Raw genomic sequence first — 26,254 nt, forward strand, 5'->3', positions numbered from 1 at the left:
CGACAGAGACGTGACACCGACACAACAGAGGGTTTTAAAGGTTCGATCCAGAACAGACAGACAAAAATACTTCTTTATTTCTATGACATGCTCCTTTTTGTTTTGTTTTCTTTTACCTCAACACAAAGACACACGAGACATTTTCTGCATTTTGTTGTTTGCATGAAATAAGCACAAATGGTTTGACTTTCAGTTTAAACTGATGAGTTTATATGTCAGTGTTTGGTGGTTTTATTGTAATTAATAAAAATGTCAAACTTTCACCTTCTTTCAAACATGAAAAAGTAGCTAAATGCGTGCCAATGCTTACAAGAGCCTGCAAATATTCTGAATTATTTATTTGTTGCCACAAAACTGCAAATATGAATGTGTCACATCCATCACATGACTCAACATCCAGTCTGCCACAAGAAACCAGCTGTTTGGGGTGAAGAAGTCCACTCAGGACGACATCTAACTTAATCATTTGCAGATGGTTGTTTTATATAAACCAATAACCCAGTAAAAACTGTTTTAGGCACAAATGATAAAAACAGTAAATTTCCAACTTAGGTCCAGTTAAAGTTTCCGCTTCATGTGGCGAATCCAACAAAAACGGTATGAAGAGATTGTGTGTTCGGAGTGGTGAGTCCAGTGCGTGGACATGGCGGGGGGGGGGGGGGGTCCTTTTCCATACTGTCCAACATTTTCATTCCCTTCAATAACAGAAAAACACACGCGTTACCAGCGACTGCTTTGATGCGTAAAATGGCACCATGTGTGCGTAAAATGGTGTGGAGAAGGAAGGCAGGCGCACGAACAGAAACTCATGTCAGAGGTCAGGAAAACTGATAGAGCGGGCAGACATTTACTTCCCCACCTCGTCGAGCAGTTTGCGGTTGAGGTGAGCTTGCTCTCGCTGGCTCTCCATCTTGGCCATCTGGATCATATTCCTCAGCAAGTGGAAGGTCAGGTCAATGGAGAGCGGCGGCTCCTCGCCGCGCTTCAGCAGCTGCACCGCGCTCCTCAGCGCCTCATCCTCGCGCTCTTCCTCCGGCGACAGCAGGTGAAGGTGATCCGGGGTCCTCTTCTGGAGAAATCTCAGGACGTCGTCCTCCAGTAGATCTGATGCTGCGCCGTCTGCAGCCGCCTTGAGGAGCACCTCGTCCAGCTGCTGCGTCTGGAGACGGCCGCTGCCATCCAGCCATCCGGGGAAGAAATGTGGTCTGCCGGCGACAGGACGGAGGTGTGATGCAAGGAGGACCGAGGAAAGGAGCAGGAGGAGGGGGGCAGACTTCATGTCCTGCAACAGAAACTTATTTAACATATTCATAGTTTCAGACCTGAACTTTTAAAGATTTTAGCTCATTTAATCACAGCCAAAAGTACCTCATATTTACTCTAAGTTTTAATATTCGTCTCCTCTGATGGAAACATCACAGATCAAATAAATTCAATCAGCGAAAATCTTAAACTTTAAAAAATGTAAACTCAGGTGATGCCAGTTTCATTTGATTTAAAGCAATTTATATATATATATATATATATATATATATATATATATATATATATATATATATATATATATATATATAAAAATATATATATCTCATTGGAGAAGAACTTACTTGATTCTGTCCAGGTGCTGCAGCTGAACTCTGTAGTCGGCGGGTGAGATGGCAGATGTCAGGGTCGGAGTCTGAAAAGCCCTGTGAGCCGGGACGGAAGAGGCTCGGGGAGTTTTATACATCCAGCCTGCTCCTTTGACGTCAATGCAAGCACAGAAAACCCGGTTTGGAAACTGGACAGCTGTGGAGACGCGGGGGGGGGGGGGGGGGGAGCAGTGATGGACTGCCTTTTTAACAGGTTTTCTTTTTCATCCTCTCTGGATTACAAACGTAACGAGGTGAACAAGGAGTGCAGGAGGAGGAAAGTGGATGGTGTTGCATAAAGTTTCCAAGACATTTGGCATCACTTCATGTTCCAAACTTTGCTCAAAATCCTGCAGAACACAATCAGATTTCTATCTTCTTAATGGACACCCGAAAGCAGAAAGTTACACTATAAAAATGTGCATATCAGATGGTTATAAATGGTAAATATCTCTAAAAATTTCAGTAATTTTTTTGCTTAACATTTTGCTAAAAAGACATAATTATCTTATATTAAAAAATAGATTTATTGTCATGGGTTAACACATATTCTGAATGCATAAAAATTGTAATTATTCGATGAAAACCCGGTTATCACAGACAGGCATAAGAAATACAGAGGATGTTTGATAAAACCAGATAAATCAGCAGTCTCAGACATGCAAATATTTGATAACTGAAACTTTGAGATGCTTTCCTTCCTGAAGTTGACATTAATAATTAAATGTGCCTTTGCAACATTATTAGTCACAATTTCCCAGGAATGGGACTTAAAATACAAGGAAAGAATACTGAAATACTAAATTTAAGTTGTGAAAAATTCATGCAGAAAATGGATGAAGTAGGTGTGGAGCTGTCCCTGGTGCTGAACACAAACCAGAATAAAAAGTTCCTGTTAAAATTCAGAGCTGCATGTCATTTACTTTGTGCAAGAAGAGAAACAAGTTCTCTCATTAATGACTCATTTTCTTTATTTTACAGAAAATTTAAATTTATTTAGCAGAAAATAGAGATTCAGACGTTTACAAATAATCATGAACAGCTCTGGAAATCAACCAAATTTAGGCAAAAATCCCTGGAAGTCCTTTCCTCCCACTCACACGGTGTGATGGGATTGTAAAAAAAGTGTTTCTACATGAGCTACAGATGACGGTAAAGTATAGAACGTTTAAAAATTCATTACGTTTTAATCCCTCCTTTAGTCACACTGACAAGTTGAGCAGTTAATGAGAGAAAAATTATTACAAGGACAGATTTTCAATTCATTTCGTACATCTAGACCAGTGTTTTTCAACCACTGTGCCGTGAGAGATTATCAGGTGTGCCCTGAGAAATTACCCAATTTTCCCTAATTGGTCTAAAGAGCAGCTCTGTGTTCACCCAAACAGGCCCCAGTGACAGTAAAATTCCTTCTTCTTGTGTTTATCTGATTTCTATTTAAGAGGCTTTGACAAGATGGACTTTATATTAATAATATGGACTTTTTAAATAAATAAATAAATAAAAATTGGTTTGTGATGTGCCTTGTGATTTTTTTTTTTTTTATGGAAAAAAAAAAGTGTGCCTTGCCTCAAAAAAGGTTGAAAAACACTGGTTTAGACACACCTGTAGGTAATACACACTCCCAACATCTTCATTTATTGGTTCAATGTTTAAGCCCGACTAAAACAAGCAGCTGAAGGTCAAACGGAGCATCAGGATGAGGAAGAAAAGAGGATTTAAGTGACCGTGTGGGACATGGTTGTTGGTCTGAGTATTTCAGAAGCTGCTGATCTGCTGGGATTTTCACACACAACCATCTCTGGAGTTTACAGAGAACGATCAGAAAGAGAGAAACAATCCAGTCAGCAGAAGGTCGAGAGAGAATGGGCAGACTGGTTGGAGGTGATAGAAATGCAACAGGATGGAAGATCAGCACCGGTTCCCAACAGGATATGCACAACATCATTTCTGAACACACAACACATCCAGGCTGGAAGCAGCAGGTCCACAGCAGCAGAAGACCACACCAGGTGCCATTCCTGTCGGCTACGACTGAGGCTACAATTCACACACACTCAGCAGAACTGGACGATAGAAGATGGAAACTGGTCTAAAGAGTCTCTATTTAGGCTTCATGATCACATGGTAGGATCACAATATGGTGGAAACATCATGAAAACACAGATCCATGTTGCTTGGATCAATGATTCACACTGCTGGTGGTGTAATGGGGGAGTCTTAGTGGCAACGTGGCATGGCTTTAACACCACAGCATTTTGTGTAGCATCTTCTGATGGAAACTTCCAGCAGGATGATGTACCGTGTCACAAAGCTCACATCATCTCCACCATGACGATGAGTTCACTGTCCTCCAACGACCTCCAGTCACCAGATCCCAGTCCAACAGGGAAGCTTTCAGATGTGGTGGAACGGGAGATTCTCATCATGGATGTGCAGAAACTGTGTGACGCTTCATGTCAGTATGGAGGAATGTTTCCAACATCTTGTTGAAGATATGCTGGAAAGAATTAAAGCAAATCTGAATGGGAAAGGGGGTCCCACCTGGTACTAGTAAGGTGGAACTGATAAAATGGCCAGTAAGGGGATGAAAGCACTCTGAATTTACAAAGTAGGTAAAAAAAAAAACAAAAAACAAAAAAAAAACCAGGATGTAAATAATGTCAGTTTTCCTTTTAACTTCTGATTCATCAATACACTAAGTATGCAGCATTTAAAATCTTCCCTCACCGCTTTCATTTACTCTCAAAAGTGTGACAGATGATGTAACACACACATACATCCGATGCATGTTATGTTGCGAGTTTTAAATCTCAGCTCTCAGCTTTACAACTTAAGACTCCACACACAACTCTGCACCATCTCTTCATTTAATCACCTTGATTTAATTTCAAAACCCCAGCGAGTCTGGATGCTGAATCCGGAACAAAGCTCCAGCTCTCTGGGGAGATGCTCACACCCCTCAGCGAATGTGATGGGGCGGATCCGTCAACACTTCTTGTTGCTGATGCTCCCTGCCTGTTTGCCAATCTGGCTGCCAGCGCTGCTCACCTGCTTCCAAAAACTAAGTTTGCTACAAAGGTCAGCGAGGTCAAAAGCACCGTTGTCATGTTGATCTTTATTAGACAACAGAAATGCCCTTTGACTCATAAAAATGAAATGAAAAATACTTTATTAAAATTAAATAACTCAATAAATTTTTTATTAATTGTATTAAATTATTTATTAAATTAATTTAATGTATTTATTAAATTAATTAATCTAATAAATTAAAATTAATTTTATTAAATAAATTTAATAAATTAAAATTAATTAATTTTATTTATTTATTAAATTAATTAAATTAATTAAATAAATTAAAATTAATTTTATTTATCAAAATGTGCACGTTGTGAGCATGACATGCTGAAAAAAGGACAAAAAATGCAGCTTTTCCCCTGCAATGTTGATCAGTTGTGGATCTTCAGCAGCCAGTTTGACAGATAAATCACCAAAACCGGTGAAGAATAAAGATGGATTCCACCCATTCATGGCATGAAGCAGACTAAAAACAAGTAAACCGCTGAATCTTCTGGATGAAAATACAAAAAATAATCACAGTTTAAACATTTGGCTTGTTTTATTATTTCATTCTCCATCATCAAGAAAAATACTTTTTTTTTTTTGTAGGAACTTAAAACAGTTACCAGAGTCCTGCTCGCTGCTTTCTACTGCATATCTTTATGTCCTTCTGAATAAACAGGCTACATCTCGGTGTACAACGCAGATCATTGTGGGTTTCATTCTCTGTAAAACAGGCACAAAAGCCTCAACAGCTCCATATAAAAAAAGAGACGAAGACTTGAAATCATGATGGGCTGGCTTTTACTACTTAATGTGGACGTACATTTCTGTCCAAAACGTTATTAAATGCTTGAAAAGGTTGCAAAAAAAAAAAAAAAAAAAAAAAAAGAAGTACAATAACGAGGCAGCTGAAGAGGAAGTAAATAAACTAAACATGTAAATTAAACTACATTATCGTAAGAGGTCCCTGAATATATGAGCGATAATTTCCTTCGTTGACCAGTAGGTGTTAATGCATGTGTGTGTGTGTGTGTGTGTGTGTGTGTGACCACGCTGCAGCAGCACTGCCAAATCCCCTTCCCATAAATAAACTTTCACAGGCATTTCTGCAAAATTCAAGTCTGACTTTCAAGTGTGAATTTGTCATTCGGAGTAAACGAGCACTTTTGTCGACCTTTACGTGTGATTCAGTCACAGCTTTACACATTGGAAATATCAGAAGACTAAAGGAAGCCAGGTCCGCTTCACACACACGTAGTCCGCAGCACAAGTGAGTAGAAAAATCATCGCGAACACCACCAGACTCGTGAGCTTTCTTCACATCTTATTGGCCTTCCAGGTCAGGTAGGAGTTCCAGGCGACGGCAACGATCTGGACCACAGCCAGCCTGGAAGAAGGAGCAAAAACTGGATGCAGATCCCGGGAATGACGGATAAATCGGACTCATGTTACAGGAAACTTCACAACTTCCTCCTTGTGTTTTGTAGGTTTTAATAACTGGTACAAGTTCAACAGTTTTCCTCTTTAAAAAGAAACTTTTATGGAGTCGGTGCAACACTTCATTACGGGATATTTTCTGCACTTTACATTATGTCCTCACAGCTAATTGTTTATGCTTTCATTAAGCCATAAAAGCTCTTACCTGTGGTGCAGCGGAATGAAGTAGAAGTTGGCAATCTGGACCGGCGGCCACAGCTGAAACACACAGCCAACACTCAGCCGCTATACCGTTTCCACATATGAGTCATTCATGACACAAAACCAAGTGGTTCCGAACAGAAATGCATATTTTTGCACTTTTTAGGAAAGAAAAGTGAAGCATACAGAGAAAACTTACATAATAGTTCGAGATCAGGGCGTCTGTGTAGTCCTGCGAACAAAAGAAGGTGGTTTATTTATACAGGCAACATAATTCAGAGCTTCTTCCAAACAAACTTCCAGCTTTAAGAGGCTCCTGAGCAGCATTTCAGCACAGTTTCATCCACTGATGTGATAAATGTAGTCACAGTAGAGAGACATGAAACATAAAATGTCTTTGTAGCAACATTCTGGATCCCCAAGACAAATATTTAAGCTGTTTAGTGGAACTTCATGGGGAGTAGAGTTATGGTTGATCAGTCTTACTGGTTTACTGGCTGCTGCTGGTGGTGAACGTGGTGAATTCAGAATTAACATATTCTCCTACGATTTTACCTGAAAACAATAATTCCAAATGAAGGTTTACATGAAACACGTCCTGAATTCCTCTTCAGAGCGGCGGGTTGGGAAGGGTTCTGATTGGACAGAGGGAACACGTGACGTATGACGTATACCGGAAATAAACAAAGTTGGCCCCCTACTTCTCGTCTTTTCAGTCGTAACTTGTAAAAACTACATAATAAGTGCAAGTTTCACCGCTATTTTCATTATAAATGTGAAGTAGCAGCTCAACACGAGCATACTACTTCACTTACTGCAGCGACTGAGAAGGAGAAGAAAGAAAGACCACCGAACACGGGAGGTAAAACAACGCGCATCATCGGGACAGGACAAGGTAACGAGCATGCTCAGAACGACCAGAATTAACTTGGAGCGGAATGAAGGTTTACATGACAGAGGAATTAAATAGTTTGGAATTAAAATGCGAATAAACCAGTCGCTTACATCGGAATTAAGTTTAATTCCGAATAAAAATTTGCATTAGGAATTAAGTGTTTACATGGTCGTTTTTCATCAGTTTGAAGTGGAATTAACTTTTATTCAGAATTTAACAGGAATTAAAACTCCCATGTAAACACACGGATTGACTGGTGTGGCTAACTGGAAGCTGTTGGGGCTGCTGATGGTGAGACTGATGTCCATCTCTGTCTGATCGGTGTCCTTCCTCAAAAAAACCCCCATAATTTCTGCTCCTCATTCTTATATGTTCCTTTACATCATGAGCGATATCATCTAAAATAAAAGTTCCAGCATATATTTCATCACATTTTCTTGAGGTAGTTTAATTTAAAACCAACTAGCAGCCTGGTTAGCCTCCTGTTTAAATCAAACTGGATCATGTAGCTCTGGTTTAGTCAGTGCTGTGTAACCTGGACACTGAGATACTCTTTAAGCATCCTTAAAGGTTTATTTCCTCTCTAATGTGAAAATGTTGATAAACTGAGTGGGTGTGTGTTCCCCAAACACACTCACTGAAAACTAAATACATTATTTCCCCAGATTATCTTTAAGTTGATTGATTGTTCTATAACTAGATCAGCACAGCTACGTGGCTTCAGGTTAACATCAGGTTCATAGTTTTACATAACATTAAGTAGCTTCACCTCAACAGGAAGAAGAATATTTAGAAATGTGCAGCTAAATGTCCTCACTGTGAATGGATCACGAATAAGAAAGCTAAAATTTACTTGAAGCTAAAAAAGATGACAGTTGTGATTCATGCGTGTCTGGAAAGACACCGCTGTCCTCGTCCTTCAGTGACCTGTCAATCATCTGAGATGCCACCTGGGGGTGTCCAGTAAGAGCCAGTGCCACCCTGGAGGCCCCTCTGGCTCCGCCCCTGATATTAAATGGTGTGTATTTAATGATCATAGTACTCAAATCAGTATATTGTGACAATCACTTTCTGCCACAACTGTAAAATACTTGTACATACTGCAGATAATATATACTTGTTGCACTGTGGTTAGACTGCGTTTCCTTGCCTTGTACTTGTACATGTGTAATGACAATAAAGTTTAATCTAATCTAAATACCTTCATTACATGGTGGACCGTTGCCATGTCACCTTAACACAGCTATAAAATGCAATGAGGAGGAGGAGATGTTGTGCTTCCTGCCCTGGTCTGTGGCGATGGTGGGCGTGCCCGTTTCCCAGGCAACAAGGATCCTCACCTGTAACTTATTCAATAATCAAACAGCAAGTAAATCAGACCCGCTCAGTCACCACCAGACTGGTGATAACCCTCTAGTTACAGCTTTGTACCTTCTCGGTGAATTTGCCCGTCTTTGTCTTTTGTGTGTTTAACTTGGTTTTTGTGTTTGCTCCAACCAGAACTGGGAAACAGGAAAACCTTTACTGGTTTCCAGATCTGTGGCCGCGCTTAGATCGTACGTGCAGCAGGAAAGCTCATGTGGCTGTTTCTGTTTTGTATCATTTGAAGGTGTAAATTTGAGAACTGTTATGTAGCTCAGGATCGATCTCATCAAAAGGTGAAAACATTTAGAGTTTGAATGATTTCAGGACAAGTGAAGATGAGGATAAACATCTTCTTGGCTTTTCTCTGAGGAAAACCTCCCAACACAAAGGTGGAAGTTTGTTTCAGCGACTTAGTCGACAGAGGTCGGTGGAATCTGCTGCTACACTGCAAAAACTGAAATCTAAGATTAAAAATCTTAAATTGAGTACACATGTGCTTTTTTTTTTTTATATAAAGGTAAGATAATTCTTAGTTTTTATGTCAGAGAATTCCTCGTTTTAAGAGTATTTTTACTTGTTTTGGGAAGTCTTGACAAGCCAAATTTTCTTGTTCTGTTGGCAGATAATTTATCTTATTTTAAGCAACATTTACCTCATTTTTGTTTATTTTTTACCTGTTTTTTAAAGCTGAGTTTTTGCAGTGTAGATAGAAAGAAGACAGAAGTTGTCGTTACTTTCCGACCCGATATGAACTCAGCCACTCGGGCCTCAAACAATCCACTAACAGATGCGACTACATAACTCTACCCAGTACGACGCTGGGAAAACTCCAGGTTCCTGTGTAGTTTACAGGCTAACAGTAATAATTCATGTTTCTTTGTCATGTGTCTGTTTATGGATGAATATTTCATTTCAGAAAGAATCACTGCAGACAGTTTTTTTTTATTCATGCATGAGGCAAGAGGTCGGCTCTCTGTCGCTGCTTTTCGGACAACTTCTTCACATCCATGTCTTAAAAAAACAAAACACAAAAAGGTTTTAGAAGAACTTGAGTGGTGAACTAACATGCATGGCTTCTCAGCTGCTGGATATGAAAGTTTTTCTGATTAATCAGGAACTTTTGCAACGTTTTCCAACACAGAACAGTTGAAAGTGTCGGTGGGTGATGATGGGAGAAATGTTGATGAGCTAAAACTCCAGCTGCTGTAAAGTTCAGTCCAAAGCAGCTAAGAGCTGAAATATTCCAGTCGAGGAAAAACATGATGGTTTAATGTTCATCAGGAAGTGCTCTGTGTGCCGGGGTTTGTTTTATAAGCTGCTGGGATGTTCAGGTGAAGCTGTTTTGCTGTTTCCGGAAGCGTTCGATGCTCGAATTAAAAGCTGGATCAACGTGATTTTCTTTGAGTGTCATTATCATCCCTTTTTCTGTCGCTTCCAATGTTTCAGATAAAAAAAGTTTGTTCACTTCTCACCACTTTCAGTGTACAGATTCTGACAATTATCACATGTACTCAGCTGTACAGACTAAAAACAGCGTGAAATCTGTGTTTACTGTTCACTCATGATGTATCAGGAAGAAACAACTGCTGACAAATACTAAAATATCAAGAACAAGTTTTGATAATGACACATGTAGACTTTAGTCCTGGTCTGATCCTGATCAGTTCTGGGTAACCTGAATGGTTATTTAGCAGAAACTCAACCCTTTCAAGGTCAAGTTTTTACATTAAGGAGTTTTTTTTTATTCTTCCCTTTAAAAAGTAACCTTTTGGGGGGATTTTTAATTTTTTTTTTTTACCATGTTATTACCAAATTATTATTATTATTACAAAAAATACAATCTTCTGGTTTCTGGTATGTGTTAAGGGGCAGAAGACAACAGGATTTGGAACAAAGTTTTTAGCATTCAGTGATGCAAAACGTCTCAGAAACTGTGTGTATCATATGTGTCACGCTGGGCTTTATATGGTTATATTAAGGACACTTAACTGGCAAAAGTTCAGACGTAAAGTGACACTTTTTGACAGTTGCTGTGAAAGTTTTGCAGAAATTTGTTGAACCTCTTCTGAACTAAAGCCCCATGGAGAGGTACGTGCACACATCCAGAAGCAGCAGCAAGTCAAACGCCCAGGCAGGAACTCAGCTAAAAGACTCAAGCAAGCGTCCAAACAAAACTCACTTCAAACTTTATGGAAACTTTATGTAAAAAAAATTGTGGGAACGGCAGTGTCCATGGTGACGCTTCTGCTCATTTATTAACTTTAAGCAACCTGCACAGGCAACGTGTCATATGACGTCAGAGACAAAAACTCTGTAAGCTCGCAGTCAAAGTGTAGAGAAAAAACACTAACTCGGGTCTTTTGCCGTTTTATGGACAAAAGTTTTATTCCAGCTGGAAAAAAAACTGCACATGTGATTTCATACGAGTCTCTGTCCTACTAGTTTCAACTTTTTCTATAGCAAAACATGAACAGTAAATTTCAGGTAGTACATGTATATTTATAACATATAATGTGGATGGAAATATATGATGTGATTTTCATTCTATGTTTACCTCGTATACGGCTATGTTCCTACCATGCGTTGTAGAAATAAACTTACAACTAAAAACATGCTGAGTCAGTCATCCCTCCCATTAATACAGGTGCAGAGAACATCTGGCTTGCTGAGACATTTGCCCGCGTAAAATCAACCTTAAAACATATTTAAAACCGTTCAGACATTACTTTACCAGATTCTTTAAATAATCCGGCTGCTATGCAGTTTTCCTGGGGAAGGAGATGAGCATTTACATTTCACTGTGTTCTGAGTGAATTTCCTCCAACATAGTTACACAAATCTGGCTTCTGACACGTCTGCAGTCGTCTCACACGTCTCGCCTTTCTTTTGAGATCATGATTATGCTCCAGGTAATGCTCTTTGCTCTTATATTTGTGGGTAGTCTAGCCATCCATTACTTATGTATCAATGGGGACGTCACCTGAAGCACTGAGAAGTACCTGGCTCCATTTCTCTAATGCCGGGGTTCCCAAACTTTTTGTGCTCAAGGCACACCTTTTATGCCAAAAAGCATCTTAGAACACGTGTAATCACTTGTATCATGTAAAATATCTGTAATCATTATTTACTAATGCCAAATAAAATTTGACAACTATATTATTCATTAAATATTTATTAACACAATATTTTTTTTTAAAAATTGAAACTTTATGTTTTTTTTTTTTTTAACTTTTACATCAAAAAATGCTTCATAAAAACAACAAAAAAACCCGTTTGAACCAGACAGGTCACAAAATTAACAACTCAGCAAAGAAAACAGCAGAAATTTAGTACAAGGACCTGTCGATGCAGGGAGGCTAAACTGTCCAGTAGGGCTGGGCGATTAATCGGATTTTAATCTCAATTACGATCTGGGTTTTCAACGATCATAAAAATAAAAGAGTGATTATTTTTCTCTCTGCAGTTTCCTCTCCTGCTGTCTTCAGCTGCTAATCGAGCGTCTCTGGCGTTGCAGCGCTGTGCTGTAAACTCCTCCCACAGCCGCTTTGCTTTCATTCAGACACTGTTGCCAACTTGGAGACTTTCTCGCTAAATCTGCCAACTTTTTTTTTGTTAAAAGCGACAAATCTAGCAGCTTTTACTGGAGTTATTAGAGACTTTTCTGGTGTTGTGGCGACTGACTTGAAGACACATATTGTTCTGCAGTTACTGTAAGGAAGGAGCAGCGGGAGCCTCTCCCGTCCTAAAGCACTCCCAGGCGGCCAGTCTCAGTCGGCTCCGGCTGCAGGTCCATGTAGAATAACTGCAGTAGGTTGTGGAAGTTCACCTAAACATAGTTTATACCATTGTCAGTGACAACTGGCTGCATTATTTTCATATACATAGTTCAGCGAGTTAAACACTGTAATGTCCCTCCGTTACGGGGCGTTACCATAGCAACGTGTTAATCAGCTGGTTCAGATCAGCCGTCTTTTAACAGGTGAATGAGAGAAACGCGCTGCAGCCTGACAGCGGTTGTTTGGCATAAAACGTACATCGAGGCCAACGTAAAGTAGTTCCTATATAAGCATAAAAGCCGATTAAACAACTTGGAACCGTGCATTAGACGGCTATAATCCGCGACATGGAGTCCAGAACACCACGACGCGCAGCGTTGTTTATAAATACTGGATAATTGTGTTAAATAATTGAGATCTAAATTTCAGTCAAAATAATCGTGATTATAATTTTTGTCCTAATCGAGCAGCCCTGCTGTCCACTGTCTTGAACTACACCTCTTGTACTTTGTATCAGCATTGAAACTTGTGCTATTGTTAATATTTATCCTGCTTACATATTAGTGAGACGTGTGGTTGTCGGGGAGCAGAGATTTTTTTAATCCTCGGTGGCACTGAGGACAGGGCCAGGCAGAAGTCTTGTTCAACAGGGAGCCGTGACCTCCAGTTGTTCTTCATGTAAACAAGAGTAGAGAACGCCAACTCACACAGGTAAGTAGTGGGAAAATGAAGAAGTTGCTGATTTACTCTGATACAGAAGCCAACCAAAACGGATCCAGCGGGAGCTCATTAAATTATAAATTCTACTAGCGATGTTATTCCATGTTAGCGTTAGCTACCTTCTCCCGACAGAGGACGCACTCAGGCTGAGGGGCGTCAACGTCCCCAGTCCAACTGAACCCATAAGACGGGTAACAGTCATGGTACTGTCTGCTGACAGTCTTCTTTTTCTTTTCTTTCGGAGGGTTGTCTCCAGTCTCTGAGTCGGCACAGATGGTTGATGGTTTGCTCCGTACAAGAAAGCGCTACATTTTCCCTCTCGTTTTGCTATCAGGATAAATGTGTCAGTCATATAATTCTCACCAGCGCATCTACGTGATCAGCCAAATAGGTAGTTCACTTAAAGATTGATTTTTCTTTTGCAATTTGTTTTTGTAGTTTGCCCCGTATTATTAATTAAATGCTAGCTAGGCAGTGATATGGTAGATGACTCGATGACTCGATGCAATCAGTTGGTTTTTATTATAGGATATGTATGAATTGGCTTGAAATGATGTGTATGTAAAGTGTCCTGTGACAACATTGTTGTGAAGTGGCGCTGTACAAATAAAGCTTAAAATGAATTATACATAACACAGCGCTTGTAGATGTGCAGATATACCTCATTTAATTTGGGTATGTCAGACCCAAGGGGGAAAAATACGGCTTGTCAAGGAGAGGTTAACCAAGCTTGGCTCACACCTGTATCAGTTTGTTTAGCTCTCATCTACACCTCAAAGACCTGCAGACACGTCCCTGTCTTCTCCCTGTCTTTACATATCTAGCTTTTATTTGCAGCACTGATAAGAAGCTGCTGCCAAAACAGAGCAAAAGACAACAAACATGACAGTGAGCAAGGTGGGAAAATAAGCAGAATCTGGTTAAATATTAGCAGACTTTATTTTTAGGAAAGCCTGTTCAGGACGTTCATATGACCAGGACATCATTGACAATATGGTAAAAAATACCAGAAACATCCAGAACAATGTCAGTATTTCTGAGTTTTACTTCTGCGACTTAAGTGACAAAACAGAGTGGAAGACAGCGACTTTTCAACCCCACCGTAAATATAAAAAAAAACACAAAAAAAGTAAAACTCCCTGTCGTCTAGCTAAAGGTCACTTTGACATGTCTGGACACATAAAAAACAAGCTGCCAATGTTCCTGCTTGCTTTTTCCACACGCAGTTTTCTAATTATGGCCAAACAAGCTCTGCTGCCACCGGAGGTGAAATTGTGTCAAAATCTTTCTTCCTGGCTGCAGAGGAGACATTTTCACCGCTTCCAGAGGTTTCCAAGCTGCTCGTTGCATCATGGTGGCGAATATTAGTGTAATGTTTCATACTTTTACATCTATTCAGGATTTACTATGACTTATTGTGTACAATCCCACATAAAATTCCTGTTTTGAGGTAAATATGAACTAAAGAATAGAGTACGCTGTGATCATTATGTTGTTAACTACTTTTTATGTGAGACAAAGATAGAGCAGCTTTAGGAAGACGACAAACGGATATAATGCAAAGTACTCCACAAGATAGAGCAGTATTTAGTAAGTTATGTGCAAAATATTTTTCTTAACTTTTTATCACGAGGTCTTCCTGGGTGTGTGTGTGTGTGTGTGTGTGTGTGTGTGGGGGGGGGGGGGGGGGGGGGGGGGGGTGAGATACATGTAGCACAGACGATGTTTGCAAACACTGGAAGCACCAATCTAACATGTAGCAGAACCAAAACGAGGGGAGAAACTCGGCTAAAAGACTACCGAGCATCGGCGACCAAACAGTTCAACTCCAAGCAATTACATGGAAATGTAAAAAAAACAAAAAAACAACAAACAATAAAAAACACACAAACAAAGGGTCATGTGAAAGCAGAGACTCTGCACGTCTCCGTTATCAGCGTGGAACAAAAACAGCCGAAGAGCAGGAAACTAGATCGTGTCTTCCTCTTGCTGGTCGGCGTTTTACTCCAGCTCAAACTAAAGTTTTCTTCTGCCTTCATTTAAAATGACACAAAGTTTCTGGTAGTTTCCATGATGGCGAAGGAGGCTTTACGGTGAAGTATTCCTTCTTCCTGTCATATACCGTCTTGGGCTTCACTTCTGATGTTTATTTGGAGGCAAACCCTCAACTCTCCTGACTCAGATCACTGATGGAGGCGTCAGTCATCAACAATGGTTGAGATATTTACCTCCACAACACCTGTAAGGTGGTGAAAAGCTGCTGTGTAGCTTCTACTTTTTACACAGTTCAGATATTACAAAAGCGCAGATGAAGCAGGCTGCCATGTTCTGGCTTTCTTTTTCAGAGGAGGAAACAAAAACCTGGATTCTGACGCTTCTGTCATCATGCCGCATGTCTGAGGTTTCGTTTCAGACGGAGCCCGTGGAGTTGGGACGATTTGTCGTTTCTAATAGGAGGGAGGAAATGTACGTTCGGTGAAGATCTTTTCTTGAAAAAGCATCTGCAGTTCGGACTCCTGGTTTGTTCAAATTTTTTTTTTTTTTTTTTTGTAGTGAAAAAAAATAAATCATTGGTTTTAGGAATCCAGGTTTCTGTTAACCTGGCAAGCCAGACTGGAGCGCTCTATATATTCTTAAAGTCTTAAACAAACCGGCCACTCTGATTGGTTGAGACTCTTGCCATGCGTCACCACGTATTCTTCAAAACATTCGAGATGTCGCACGGACGTAGCGGGAGTTCGTTTCTTTTTGCCGTAGTTTCTGACTTACAATTAGGTTCCAAAAGCAACACCGAGTTGCCAATCTAGCCTCAAGTTTGTACAGCAAACACCACGCAGGTCATTTATGTCTTCTGTACTGCACACCATGTTCCTTTTCTTCTGTTGCGTTTGCTCCACTGAACACTTCCGGACATTGTAGGTTACCGCTTTACTGACGTCACGTCCGCCATTTTTCTAATCGGTTTACTCCGGGCTTGTTTGTCCCGCCATAGAAATCCGTTGATGCGAGAGATGGATATAGCGAGAGAGTCTGGCTTGCCTGGCCAGGATTCTATGGTCTAAACATCTAAAACCTCCAAGATGAGAGGTCAGTGAGAAACAGCAACAGGAAAACATACAGCGAGCATGCAGAGCTCCGAGTCTTGCTGCATTTCACCCAAACACGCCTCTTTATGTGGAGAAGTGTTGGATTGGACCACAAATCACCAATATCTCCACAAAGACATGCAAATAACTTGATCAAATGATCAGAATCTTGTTAGAAATAAGGCGGTGAGTGGATACTAGCATACAAACATGTTTTAATAACTTTAATAAGTGGAACTATTATGTGCATTTCAGGCTAATTGATTTCTATTTCTGAGACCAGAAGGGCTGGGATTGATGGAGCTATTGTCACAAATGGCTTTATTTACTTCAGACCGACCCTCTCCGTAGGCTGTCAGATCAGCCTGCGGGCAAAACGAGTGGATTTGGACTCTTCCACATTAAGCCCCGCCTCCCGCCACTGCACTACATCAGGACCGCGCACCGCACCTGCTTTCGCCGTCATTGTAACTCATAAACAGAAGGATTAGACTAATATGAACTCAATAAAAAAACAAAATACAATGTCAACACATAGCATACAGCCCTACATGTTGGAACCTGAATCAGAGCCTGAAAACGAAGTGGAAAACAGCAACCCACAGCAACGAATGCAGCAGGATGTCTCTCTTTGGTAAACTCACCAGCCATCGTTGGAAATAACTTTATCCCACGTTTTCCACCCGCCTGATGTATTTGTACATGCCCTTGTTAACCAGTAGAAGGTAACCAATCACCGAACCTTATCCCCCGGGACGTCACAAGGATTTCCAAGTAGAAAAAACTCTCTAAAACGACGCGTTTTTCGTCACCATGGAAACCGAACGGAGAGAGTGCTGGAACTCAAACTCAAACATGCGTTTAGGTGATAAAAAACAGTGCCGTTCACATGTCTGATGAGGATTCAACACTGTAACACTGTAGAAAGCTCAGAAAACTCCAAATACCATCATAGCACCCCTTAAATAACAGTTCAGAAATGGATGAACATGAAATGTAACTAAATGAATCCTGACTTCATTAATTGGGAGAGTGAAAGACTAAAGTCATGTTTTATTTATTTATTTATTTTTGGTTTTGTAGTAGATTTAAGAAAAAAAGTTTAAAAAAAACCAAAAAAAAAAAAAACCTCGAACCGTCAAGATGAAGGAGTCGAGCAGCTGTTTGGTCGGCGGTTTCGTTCATTTTCATCTCATGTTTCCTCAGCGCCCGACCTCATAATGAGCACATTTATCATTTATTTTCCCTCCTTTCTGACATTTACCGCTTTGGCCTTTCAGGTCTACGCCTCTCCGTTGGTAAATAAATGATGGTGATCAGCGGCACGTTGGGTAAGCGCGACGCTGATGGACGTTTGAGCAGCTGCCACAAGACGATGGTTTGCTCTGACCCGGCATACAAACGCGCGACCGTATGAGTCACTCTGGCCGCCCCCCCCTCCTGCTTGTATCTTCCGCCGTCACAGGAAATAGTTTCTAATAATAATCAGAGGTGTGTGCTGGAGGTCAGTTACCATACCTAAAACACAAAGCAAACTTCTTCTCCGTTTGGCCTCATCAACCTGACTGCTGTGTACAGAATACCAGCTGTTTTCTGCCCAGTCCCAGTCACCTCTCAGGTCCAGTTTTAAAGCTAAAACCAGCAACAGGAACAGATCAAAGACAAAGAAATCTTTCTGACCTGAATAGAATTTAGGTTTAACGTGTCTTTGTGCTTTTTAACCCACATTCGACCACACGCCTCCACTAAGCTGCTGGTTTTCGGGGCTTTTCTTCACCTAATGTCAAAAGGCGACACAAAATAAAGGATCCTTTAAAACAAAACAAAAAAAAACTTCCTGGATCCAGGCGGTAACCTCGATCACCCCCTAAGATCTAATTACTTCCATTTCTCAAGTTTCCTAAAAATGTCATCCAAATCCATCCATATCTTAGTGAAATATGTTGCAAACAGGCAGACAGAAGAAACCAAAGCTGACATATACATGACCTCCACCGTGGGGACGTAATGAGCCGGTTAAACACAGATTTTTGTCCCTTGTAAAGACTATAATCTAGAGAGATGTTCAGGTTGAACTATCCGTCATCTCCTGGCAGATTATTCATGCTGGTTAATGCAGATTTATTTAACATAACTGCATTATAAAGAAAATAAAAGACGGGGTTTGAGGAGGATTTTAGTGTTGTGTTTTCGGTAAAATATGGCATTGTGTCTTAACTGGGGGTACTTCAAGGGGGGGTATGTGAAACTTTTTTAAATGTATCTTTTTATATTTTCTTTGAAACATCCTTAAATAAAAAAAATAAAAAAATATCAGTAGTTGAAATATTGCAATAAATGTTAGTGTACATTCATAAACTGAACTTACATTTAGATTTACATTATTTCATTCCTGCCAAAATCCCACATTCCAACGTGAATTGAACCCAACCCGTTATGAGCCACATCACATTCGTCAGTCATTGTCGCCTTGACAACGCAAACAATGGAGTCCTGGTTGCAGCGTAGTAGAGATGTTTTGCACCGCTAAAGTTTAACAAACCAAACATAAATGACAAAGTGCTGTGTTTCATGTTTTCGCAGTGGTCAGGAGGTACATGGCTGAAAAAAAGATGTTACAAGGAGTACTGTGTTGCAAAAAGGTTGAGAATCACTGAAACATGGCATCAAAGAGAAATTAATGTCCAAGTTCGTATCTTTTAAAGATGCTTTGTGGCATTTACATAAATCAGGATTTTTTTTAAGCTTTCATGTGTTTGATCATATAAAAAAATAAAATAAAAGGCACATTTGCAACGTTGAGTCAGTTTGGTGGAAACTTAGCCAATCGGCTGGCTTCTTCTTGACTAACTGCACACATCAGTACAGTCACAGCAAAAATTTGTTCTCTCCATTTTATCATTTTACACAAAAGGACATCATTTTTTAAAAAAAGATCTCATCTTTACAAGGTCTTACAATGAGCTAAATACTACACATAATACAAAGCATCATTATTTAGCAATTACTGAGTCAAACCGCAGAGGCAGAAAAGTGAAGTTCACGCCGTGATTCAGCAGCTCGCAGAAATGCCGTTAGCAGTAATAACTTTATCATTTCATTATTTCTGCCTGACATCAGTTTCTCCAATCACCGCGACGCAAAGGGGGAAAAAGGAAAGTATGTCAGAGCCACATTTGTGTCTCATTGTTGTCAGAACTGGGAATATGCAAACTATTATCCAGTTAATGTCACTTTTTCCCAGCTAGTCATGTTTCTTCTCGCATGTTAAAAGAACACGTCACGTGAACATGTTAAACTTGACATAAACTGTTTTATAAGTACTTTCATGTTTGATGCCTTAAAGGTTAAAACGTAAACTTTATGGCAGAGGCATCAAACCCCAGTCCTCGAGGGCCGCTGTCCAGGTTTCTGTTGTTTTCCTGCTCCAACACACCTGATTCATGTCAAATGGACCCAATGACTTCAGAATGACCCATTAATTCCAATCAAGTACATTGGAGTTAGAGCTGCCTTTGGTTTGGGTGGCAATGCTTGGTGGAGTCTTTTAGCAGAGTTTCTCCTCATGATTTTGGTGTGTTACATGTCAGGATCGACACTTCTTGGTGTGTGCTTTACTGCTTGTGAGCAGGGCCGGATTAAAAGTGCACCGATCCCTGGGCCCAGAGTGTTCCTGGGGCCCCCTTCCCCACCGCAACACACTGGACACTGTGGTGTAACTATCTGGCTTTTATTTACATTCTGTCTTTATGTCCAAACTGCTGCTGTTTGCCCTATGTGGGCCCCAAATGGGCGAGGGCCCCTGGGCCTGTGCCCATAATGGCCACCATATAATCCGGCCTTTATCATTTGATCCTGCAGCACAGCCGTTTGAAAGCTTTGTTCATCTTACGGAGATAAAAGTCACTCACCCTCTTGAGTTTGGCAACATTTTCCTCCACAGTCAGCCCATTCAGCGCACCGGAGATGCAGAGAAAAGCTCCCAGGAAACATGGCGCGAAACCCAACTGTGGAGACACAAACAAACCGAACTTTTAGGTTTGGAAGCGACCATAGAAACAGAAAAACCAACCTGAACGACAACATAGCCGTGATTATAAGGGTTATGTGCCGTGTAATGAAGTATTTAACTCCCCTCCTCTGACTCCTGCTTAGTTGTTCACTTTGCGAAACACGTGGAAATATCGATGACATGTCACTTTACTCAGGTCTGACGGCAGAAGAAGCTTCATCACCTTAAATCTTTCGGGTCACCAAATGGAACTTTGTTAACTGTGAAGGCTGAGACAGAGGCAGCAGCACAGTCAGTGTGAACACATCACTATTCAGGCGTGGGAGTGGGACCCTGAGCTCCAGTAAATATTTCAGGGGAAGAGGAAAGTTTTGAACCTGCAGACTGTGATATAATGCTGATATAATGAAATAAATCATTAAAAAAAAAGGGTCAAAATGAGGAGAATAAAGCTGCCTGCTCAGACCTGATGTTTGCATTTGGTTTGTTTGTTACCTCTTGTCTCACTCGTCACTCGCTCACTTGAAGCTGTAGTGAAATGAACACACAAATTGAATGTAAAGTTTCCATGTGACTATTTTAGCACATGGCCAGCAATGTGTTGACATATGCTCATGCAACATTAACTTTGACCCCTTTTAGTGCAAATAGCTCATGCTCCCATGAAGCACAGCCCTTAGGAGCCTGATCTGATTTGCTTTCTAACAGATTATCTACTAAACAGTCAAATGTAACTTTAAACATGTCTCTGAGGACATGAGCGAGACCAGGGGTGTCTATATGTAGTTGTCAAGAGCCACTATTCTGCTGGTTTTATGGGTTTCCCTGCTCCAACAAACCAGTGATTTCAAGCAGCTCTGGGAATGAGATGTACATGAAATCACCCGACTGGGTTCAAAACGTCTGCAGACATGGTTTGGAATCAGAATCAGAAAGACTTTTATTGCCATTGTTATTGAACAATTCCCAGACTGGAAACTTGTTTCGGTGAGAAGGTGCTGAATAAATACAGCTTCTTTACAGCTATTTTACAAATAAGGTAAGGGCATGCAGAGAAATTCACAAATATACATATACATTTTATTTTAATGTATAATAAAAGGTCAAAGTAATCCCGTAATGAACAGTAGCATCTGAACAACCGTGCAAACTGGCAGTGCGATGGATGAAAACGACTTATTTAAGTGACTGGAGTTATAAAGTGTCCAGCTCAGGTATGATAACGTGATGATGACAATACTGTCATATTAATGGACGTTTTTCTCCTCTGACTGCAGTGCATGCTGATCTCTGGTTCCTGTCCTCTCCAGCCCAACCAGTCGAGATGACCGCCCTCCTTGAGCCGGGTTCTGCCGGAGATTTTTCCTTCATGTTAAAAAGAAGTTTTTTCCTTCCCACTGTCGCCTCGTGCAGCTCAGGATGGGCGATTAGATAGAACCAAGATATGATGTGGTCTACTGGGCTAATTCTCATGAACTGGCCTGAACTGGTGTGTCTAAAGTGACCTGAGATGACATTGATGTGAAGTGGAGCTAAACAAATAAAGATGGACTGAATTGAAATTGAATTTTATTGCCACCAATTCAAACAATAAGGAGCTCAACACTGATCTCGTACCTTCTCATTGTTTCCCATGAAAGCAAATAAATGCAACACTGGCTCCAGAAATGGTGCGTTTTAACTGGTCTGGCCAGTTTTAAATAATTTAATTTAGTGCAAACTCACATCATCATCATCATCATCTCAGAGCACTTTACAGACAAACCAGTCCAATTCATTGTGACCTGATCAGTTTTCATTAGGGCTGTGACGATCTGCTTTTGTCCCAATTCAATTAGATTCGATTCAGATTTTTTGGATGCCGATTCGATTTAAATTGCGATTCTCACAATTCTTCGATACTGCTCATTTTTGTAGATTAAAAGCGAAAAAAAAAAAAAAAAAGTATAAAACTGTTTATTTTTCTTGATTTCAATTAGGAAAAACAACACAGTAGCCAGATCATCATTCTGCTGCTATAATGCCAAAGATGACAAGTAAAAAGATCAATAAAAACAATTAAAACGACCAAAATTTTGTAATAGATATTTGAGGGAGGAAAAAAAAAGGGAAAAAAAAAAAAAAAAAAATCGATTTTTTTGACAAAAAAATCCATTTTAAAATTGTGAAGCAAAAAAAATCCTGATTTTCGATTTTTCCACCCCTAGATCTCATACAGGGATCTTCATAATAACTAATGGCCAAGCTGAAGAAACCAACCGATTGCGTCAAATCTTGACACCCTGAGCATGCAAGGAGAACAACCTGGATCTGGAAGACCATCTTCCTTAAACGCTGACCCGGCTCCTTCACCAAACAGCTTTTTGGTTCAAACCTACAGAGTCGGTGCAACTGCCAGTATGTGAGGACAGGAATCACCACTTCAGTGGTAAATTAGGCTTTAGGTTCAACTGAAAGAAACATGTGGTCTCTGGGGAAAAAAAATCTACGTGCTTTGCTATGATTTACAACTGAAGGCAAAATAATTTGTGTTTAATGTAGAAGATAGTGTGACGGTTGCTCACTAATGAGAGCACGTTTGGTGATTATATAACAAAAACAGAAATTTGTGTCTGATCAGTAACTTGCTGCTTCAAGCAGTACATGAAGGAAAAGTTGAGAATCTTTAGAACGGATTTCCTCCCGTCACAATAACTTCTCATGCGTTAATCTGATTTTTATTCCTTGGCCTTTAACCCAGCGTAAGACAGTTTCCGGTCAGTGTGCCTTAGTTTATTTTCATTATTGGTTTTTACTCACTATGTATTTAGTTTGTTTTAATTCGATATTCCTTGTATGACCTGTTTCATTGTGTTATTTATTTGCACCTTGTTTCACAACTAAAGAGCCGAGTCAGACACACAGTATGATCACATCTGAGATTATTCTCATTTTGTTAAAAAGATCTTCCAAACACAAAACTAAGAAGAGAAAAAGGGAAGACGGAGAAGTGGCAGAAGAGGAGAAATGGGAAGGTGGAGGTTGAGATGTTTCTCTCACCTGATCAACCAGCATTTTCTTCATGGCAGCAGTTTTAGTTCCTCCAACAACCAGCCTGTCCAAAACTTTATACCAGCTGCCGACAACTGGACCCTTTGTTGTCACAGAAAACAAATTGCACAAATTAGTATTATTTTAATAAATTAACTCCAGTTTGATTAAACATGCCCGTTATTTTCCTTTTACAAACATAAGCAGATTCCCCCGGTTTTATCCACGTAAAGAGGTTCGATATAGATGCCAGTTAACATAATTCACTGTAGCATCAAAATCTCAGTCTCATGTAAAAATACAACAGAATAAAGACAAATGTTTCATCTGTCTGAGCGTCATCTGCCTTTCTATAAACTCCATATGAGAGTGGAGTTAACTGTGGAAGTGTAAAATACTTACAGACACAAATACATTTTATTTTTGTCATAGTGTCACAAAATGTAGGAGGTGAAAGGCGAATCGTTCAGTTGTCACAGGACTTGAAAGTACAGTATACACAAAAGGTACAAATAAACCAACACAAGTCTTAACTTTATTCAAGTGGTTTATTTTTCCATATAAATTTCTTTTGAGATTTTTTGAAAGTTGTTACATTTTCTTTTAAAAAATTGCATTTAATGAAACTAAATGATCTCACAATGGTTTGAAATGAAAAACAAGAAGAAGAGATGGGACTTACCACAAAGAAGAAACCAATACTCATCATCTTGACTGTCCGTTGCACGTTGTGTTGAGCTAATCCTCTCCTCTCAATCAGCTGTTGGGAGATGACATCACCGACGCCCACTAAAGATCCTGGAGGACAAAAACACTGTCACTGAACTGAGCATGGCAATATGAGACTGTGATCCTTGTGGCTGTGCAGAGTCTGATGATGGAGCAAACATAAAGCTTTTTTTTTTTTTAACGTCTCCTTTAACTTGTTGAAAGCAGGCTGCATATCTGATGCGGATGAAGTGTTACAAAGATCAAGAGGCCAGGCGTGATCTGCAACGGCGATCAACTTTAGTCTCATATTCTTCCTTCACAGTTTGGGATAAAAGACATACATATCCCCTAAAATGTTCATCAGTGACACAGAAGAGCTCAGAGACCCAGCTGACTAAGAAGTAACCTCCTCCTGAAGAGCCTATCTTGATGGAACAAGCAGTAAAGGTGTTTAGGATGGAAAGTAATCCCTAATATTTTGGCTGATGCATGTCAATGGACAGGGTAGCATGGAGAAGAGACCATCACCATCTCACTCAGCGTTTCAGTATTATAATTTAAAAAATAAAGTTATTTCTCATAGTGTTCAATACCTAGAATGAAAAACATAAATATGCTTTATTTTCTATTTTTTCTGAATTACGTGTTCATTGTGTGCAGGAGTGTCCTCTGCTTCCATCTAGTGGTGATTAAACTGAACTACAATCAGGAAAGCTGATTAATGCACGACTAAATCTTCCTAAAAAACTAAACAAAAGTGAAAACATTACCTCTGTAAATCTGGTATGTGGAGATTGATGACTGACTCCCTAAAGAAATTATCTTTTTTAAAAAGAAAAACACCAACCTTTTTATTTCACCAGAATAGTTTGCTTTAAATGTTGCATGATTTCATACATTTTGCACAAACAGGCTGACGCTGCATGTTGTCCCACGTATGAAATAGTTGCTATTTTTATTGCTGCCTTTAAGAAGTAAATCTGCCAGTCTTTATGTCATTGTGCACTTCCATATACTTCTACAAAGTCACTCTAGTGGAAACAGGCCATTAGTAAATGCTGATTTTGACTAATGCACATCTGGAGATCCATGAGGTTTAAAAATTAGGGGGGGGGGGAGTCTATATGGTCCTGAACCTGATCCTTTTTAAACACACTATTTAAAAAAAACCCCACACAAATAAGGAACTACCATTTGTACTTCATATTAAGCGATCTGTTTGCAATGCTCTTTCTAATCATGAACACAGACCAAAGGCTTATTTTCTGTATTGATCCTGAAGTTGATATACAGTTTAAACTGGAGCAAAGTTTGTCATTTTAACCTGGAGTTCAACCATTTCAGGCCTCCCAGTTTAACCATGCAACTAACTCGTTTTATCTCAACCAAAAGGCATACACACGTGAAAAGGAGAAATGATCTACATGTGCACATTTGCATCTCCACTACAATATTGTACATATTAGATATATGCAACAAGTCATTATTAACCTTACCAGCAGTGATTATCTGGACTGTCCAGGGATATTTGGTCATCAAGACCTGGTAAGATCTCCACAGGCCTGCCATTCTCCCTCCTAAAAACAGGATAAAAATGACAAAAAGTAACAGCAAACCTCATTCTTGTGACATCACCCCTCCCATCTGCATGTAACGTGACGCAAATCAAACAACCCTCCTAATAACTCCCGTCATTTAGTCAATTATTTCACCATTTAATGTCAACTTTCAGTTAGTCAACTTTTCACATCACTAAAATACATATAAACTAATGTTAAACTTATAAATCACACAAAAGTCATTTGTCTTTCGCCTCGACTGACGACTAAACGCAGGAAAGTGCGCTTTAAATGGGTTTCTCGATGTAAAAGTACTCGAGTTATTCAGGTTTACCTTGTAAGCTATACAGGTAAACCTTTGAACAACAATCAAGATGACATCCGGTCTAGTGCTAACTAAGATAACACCACGATGAGTCACCTTTACTGCAAAAGTAAATATATGTGAATATATCGAAACAAACATACATTGTTAAACCTGCAACAACTTGACTTCAAGCGTCTAAGAAAAACTAGAGCGGTAAAAGCTGTTTTTTTTATGTTATGTACAGTATAGTTTTTAATCTAATTTTAATCTAAAACACAGGAGAAACTATATAAACGTAAACTCACCTTTAATCACTTAGCGTAGCATTAAAAGTGAGCTAATTCAGAAGAATCCTGTAAAAGAATGTGCATGCCTGCTGAGAAGTCAAGCGCAAATGAGAAACACGAGATGCCTTTAAGACTCCAAATTACGCTCGGACGTTCAACAGTTGTCGTTACGTG

General features: G+C 39.8%; 2 protein-coding genes across 2 annotated transcripts; both read right to left on the bottom strand.

Moving 5' to 3' along the window:
• Positions 1-847: 847 nt before the first annotated feature.
• On the bottom strand, positions 848-1,279 carry uts1 (urotensin 1; the record flags this gene model as incomplete). The annotated part of the gene is made up of 1 exon (XM_079254943.1): positions 848-1,279. The coding sequence occupies one exon, from the start codon at positions 1,277-1,279 to the stop codon at positions 848-850; it is 432 nt and encodes a 143-aa protein (XP_079111069.1).
• A 4,058-nt stretch (positions 1,280-5,337) lies between these two features.
• mpv17 (mitochondrial inner membrane protein MPV17) lies at positions 5,338-26,177 on the bottom strand. The gene is made up of 8 exons (XM_079255602.1): positions 26,099-26,177; positions 25,424-25,504; positions 23,899-24,014; positions 23,226-23,318; positions 20,086-20,181; positions 6,532-6,564; positions 6,337-6,389; positions 5,338-6,081 (listed from the first exon to the last, which is right to left on the bottom strand). Exons 2-8 carry the CDS (start codon positions 25,494-25,496, stop codon positions 6,012-6,014), a joined length of 534 nt encoding a protein of 177 aa, XP_079111728.1. The 5' UTR covers positions 25,497-25,504; positions 26,099-26,177; the 3' UTR covers positions 5,338-6,011.
• Positions 26,178-26,254: the final 77 nt, after the last annotated feature.

This window comes from Telmatherina bonti (assembly GCF_933228915.1).
Source record: "Telmatherina bonti genome assembly, chromosome: 16".
In the NCBI taxonomy this organism is placed as follows: Eukaryota; Metazoa; Chordata; class Actinopteri; order Atheriniformes; family Telmatherinidae; genus Telmatherina; species Telmatherina bonti.

Bases quoted from the DNA above. Each gene is read 5' to 3' on its own strand.
- mpv17 (XM_079255602.1), bottom strand. From the start codon at position 25,496: ATGGCAGGCCTGTGGAGATCTTACCAGGTCTTGATGACCAAATATCCC. The intron at 24,015-25,423 runs GTAAGGTTAATA...TTTGTCCTCCAG, and splicing joins AGTCCAGATAATCACTGCTG to GATCTTTAGTGGGCGTCGGT. The intron at 6,390-6,531 runs GTAAGTTTTCTC...TGTGTGTTTCAG, and splicing joins CCCTGATCTCGAACTATTAT to CTGTGGCCGCCGGTCCAGAT.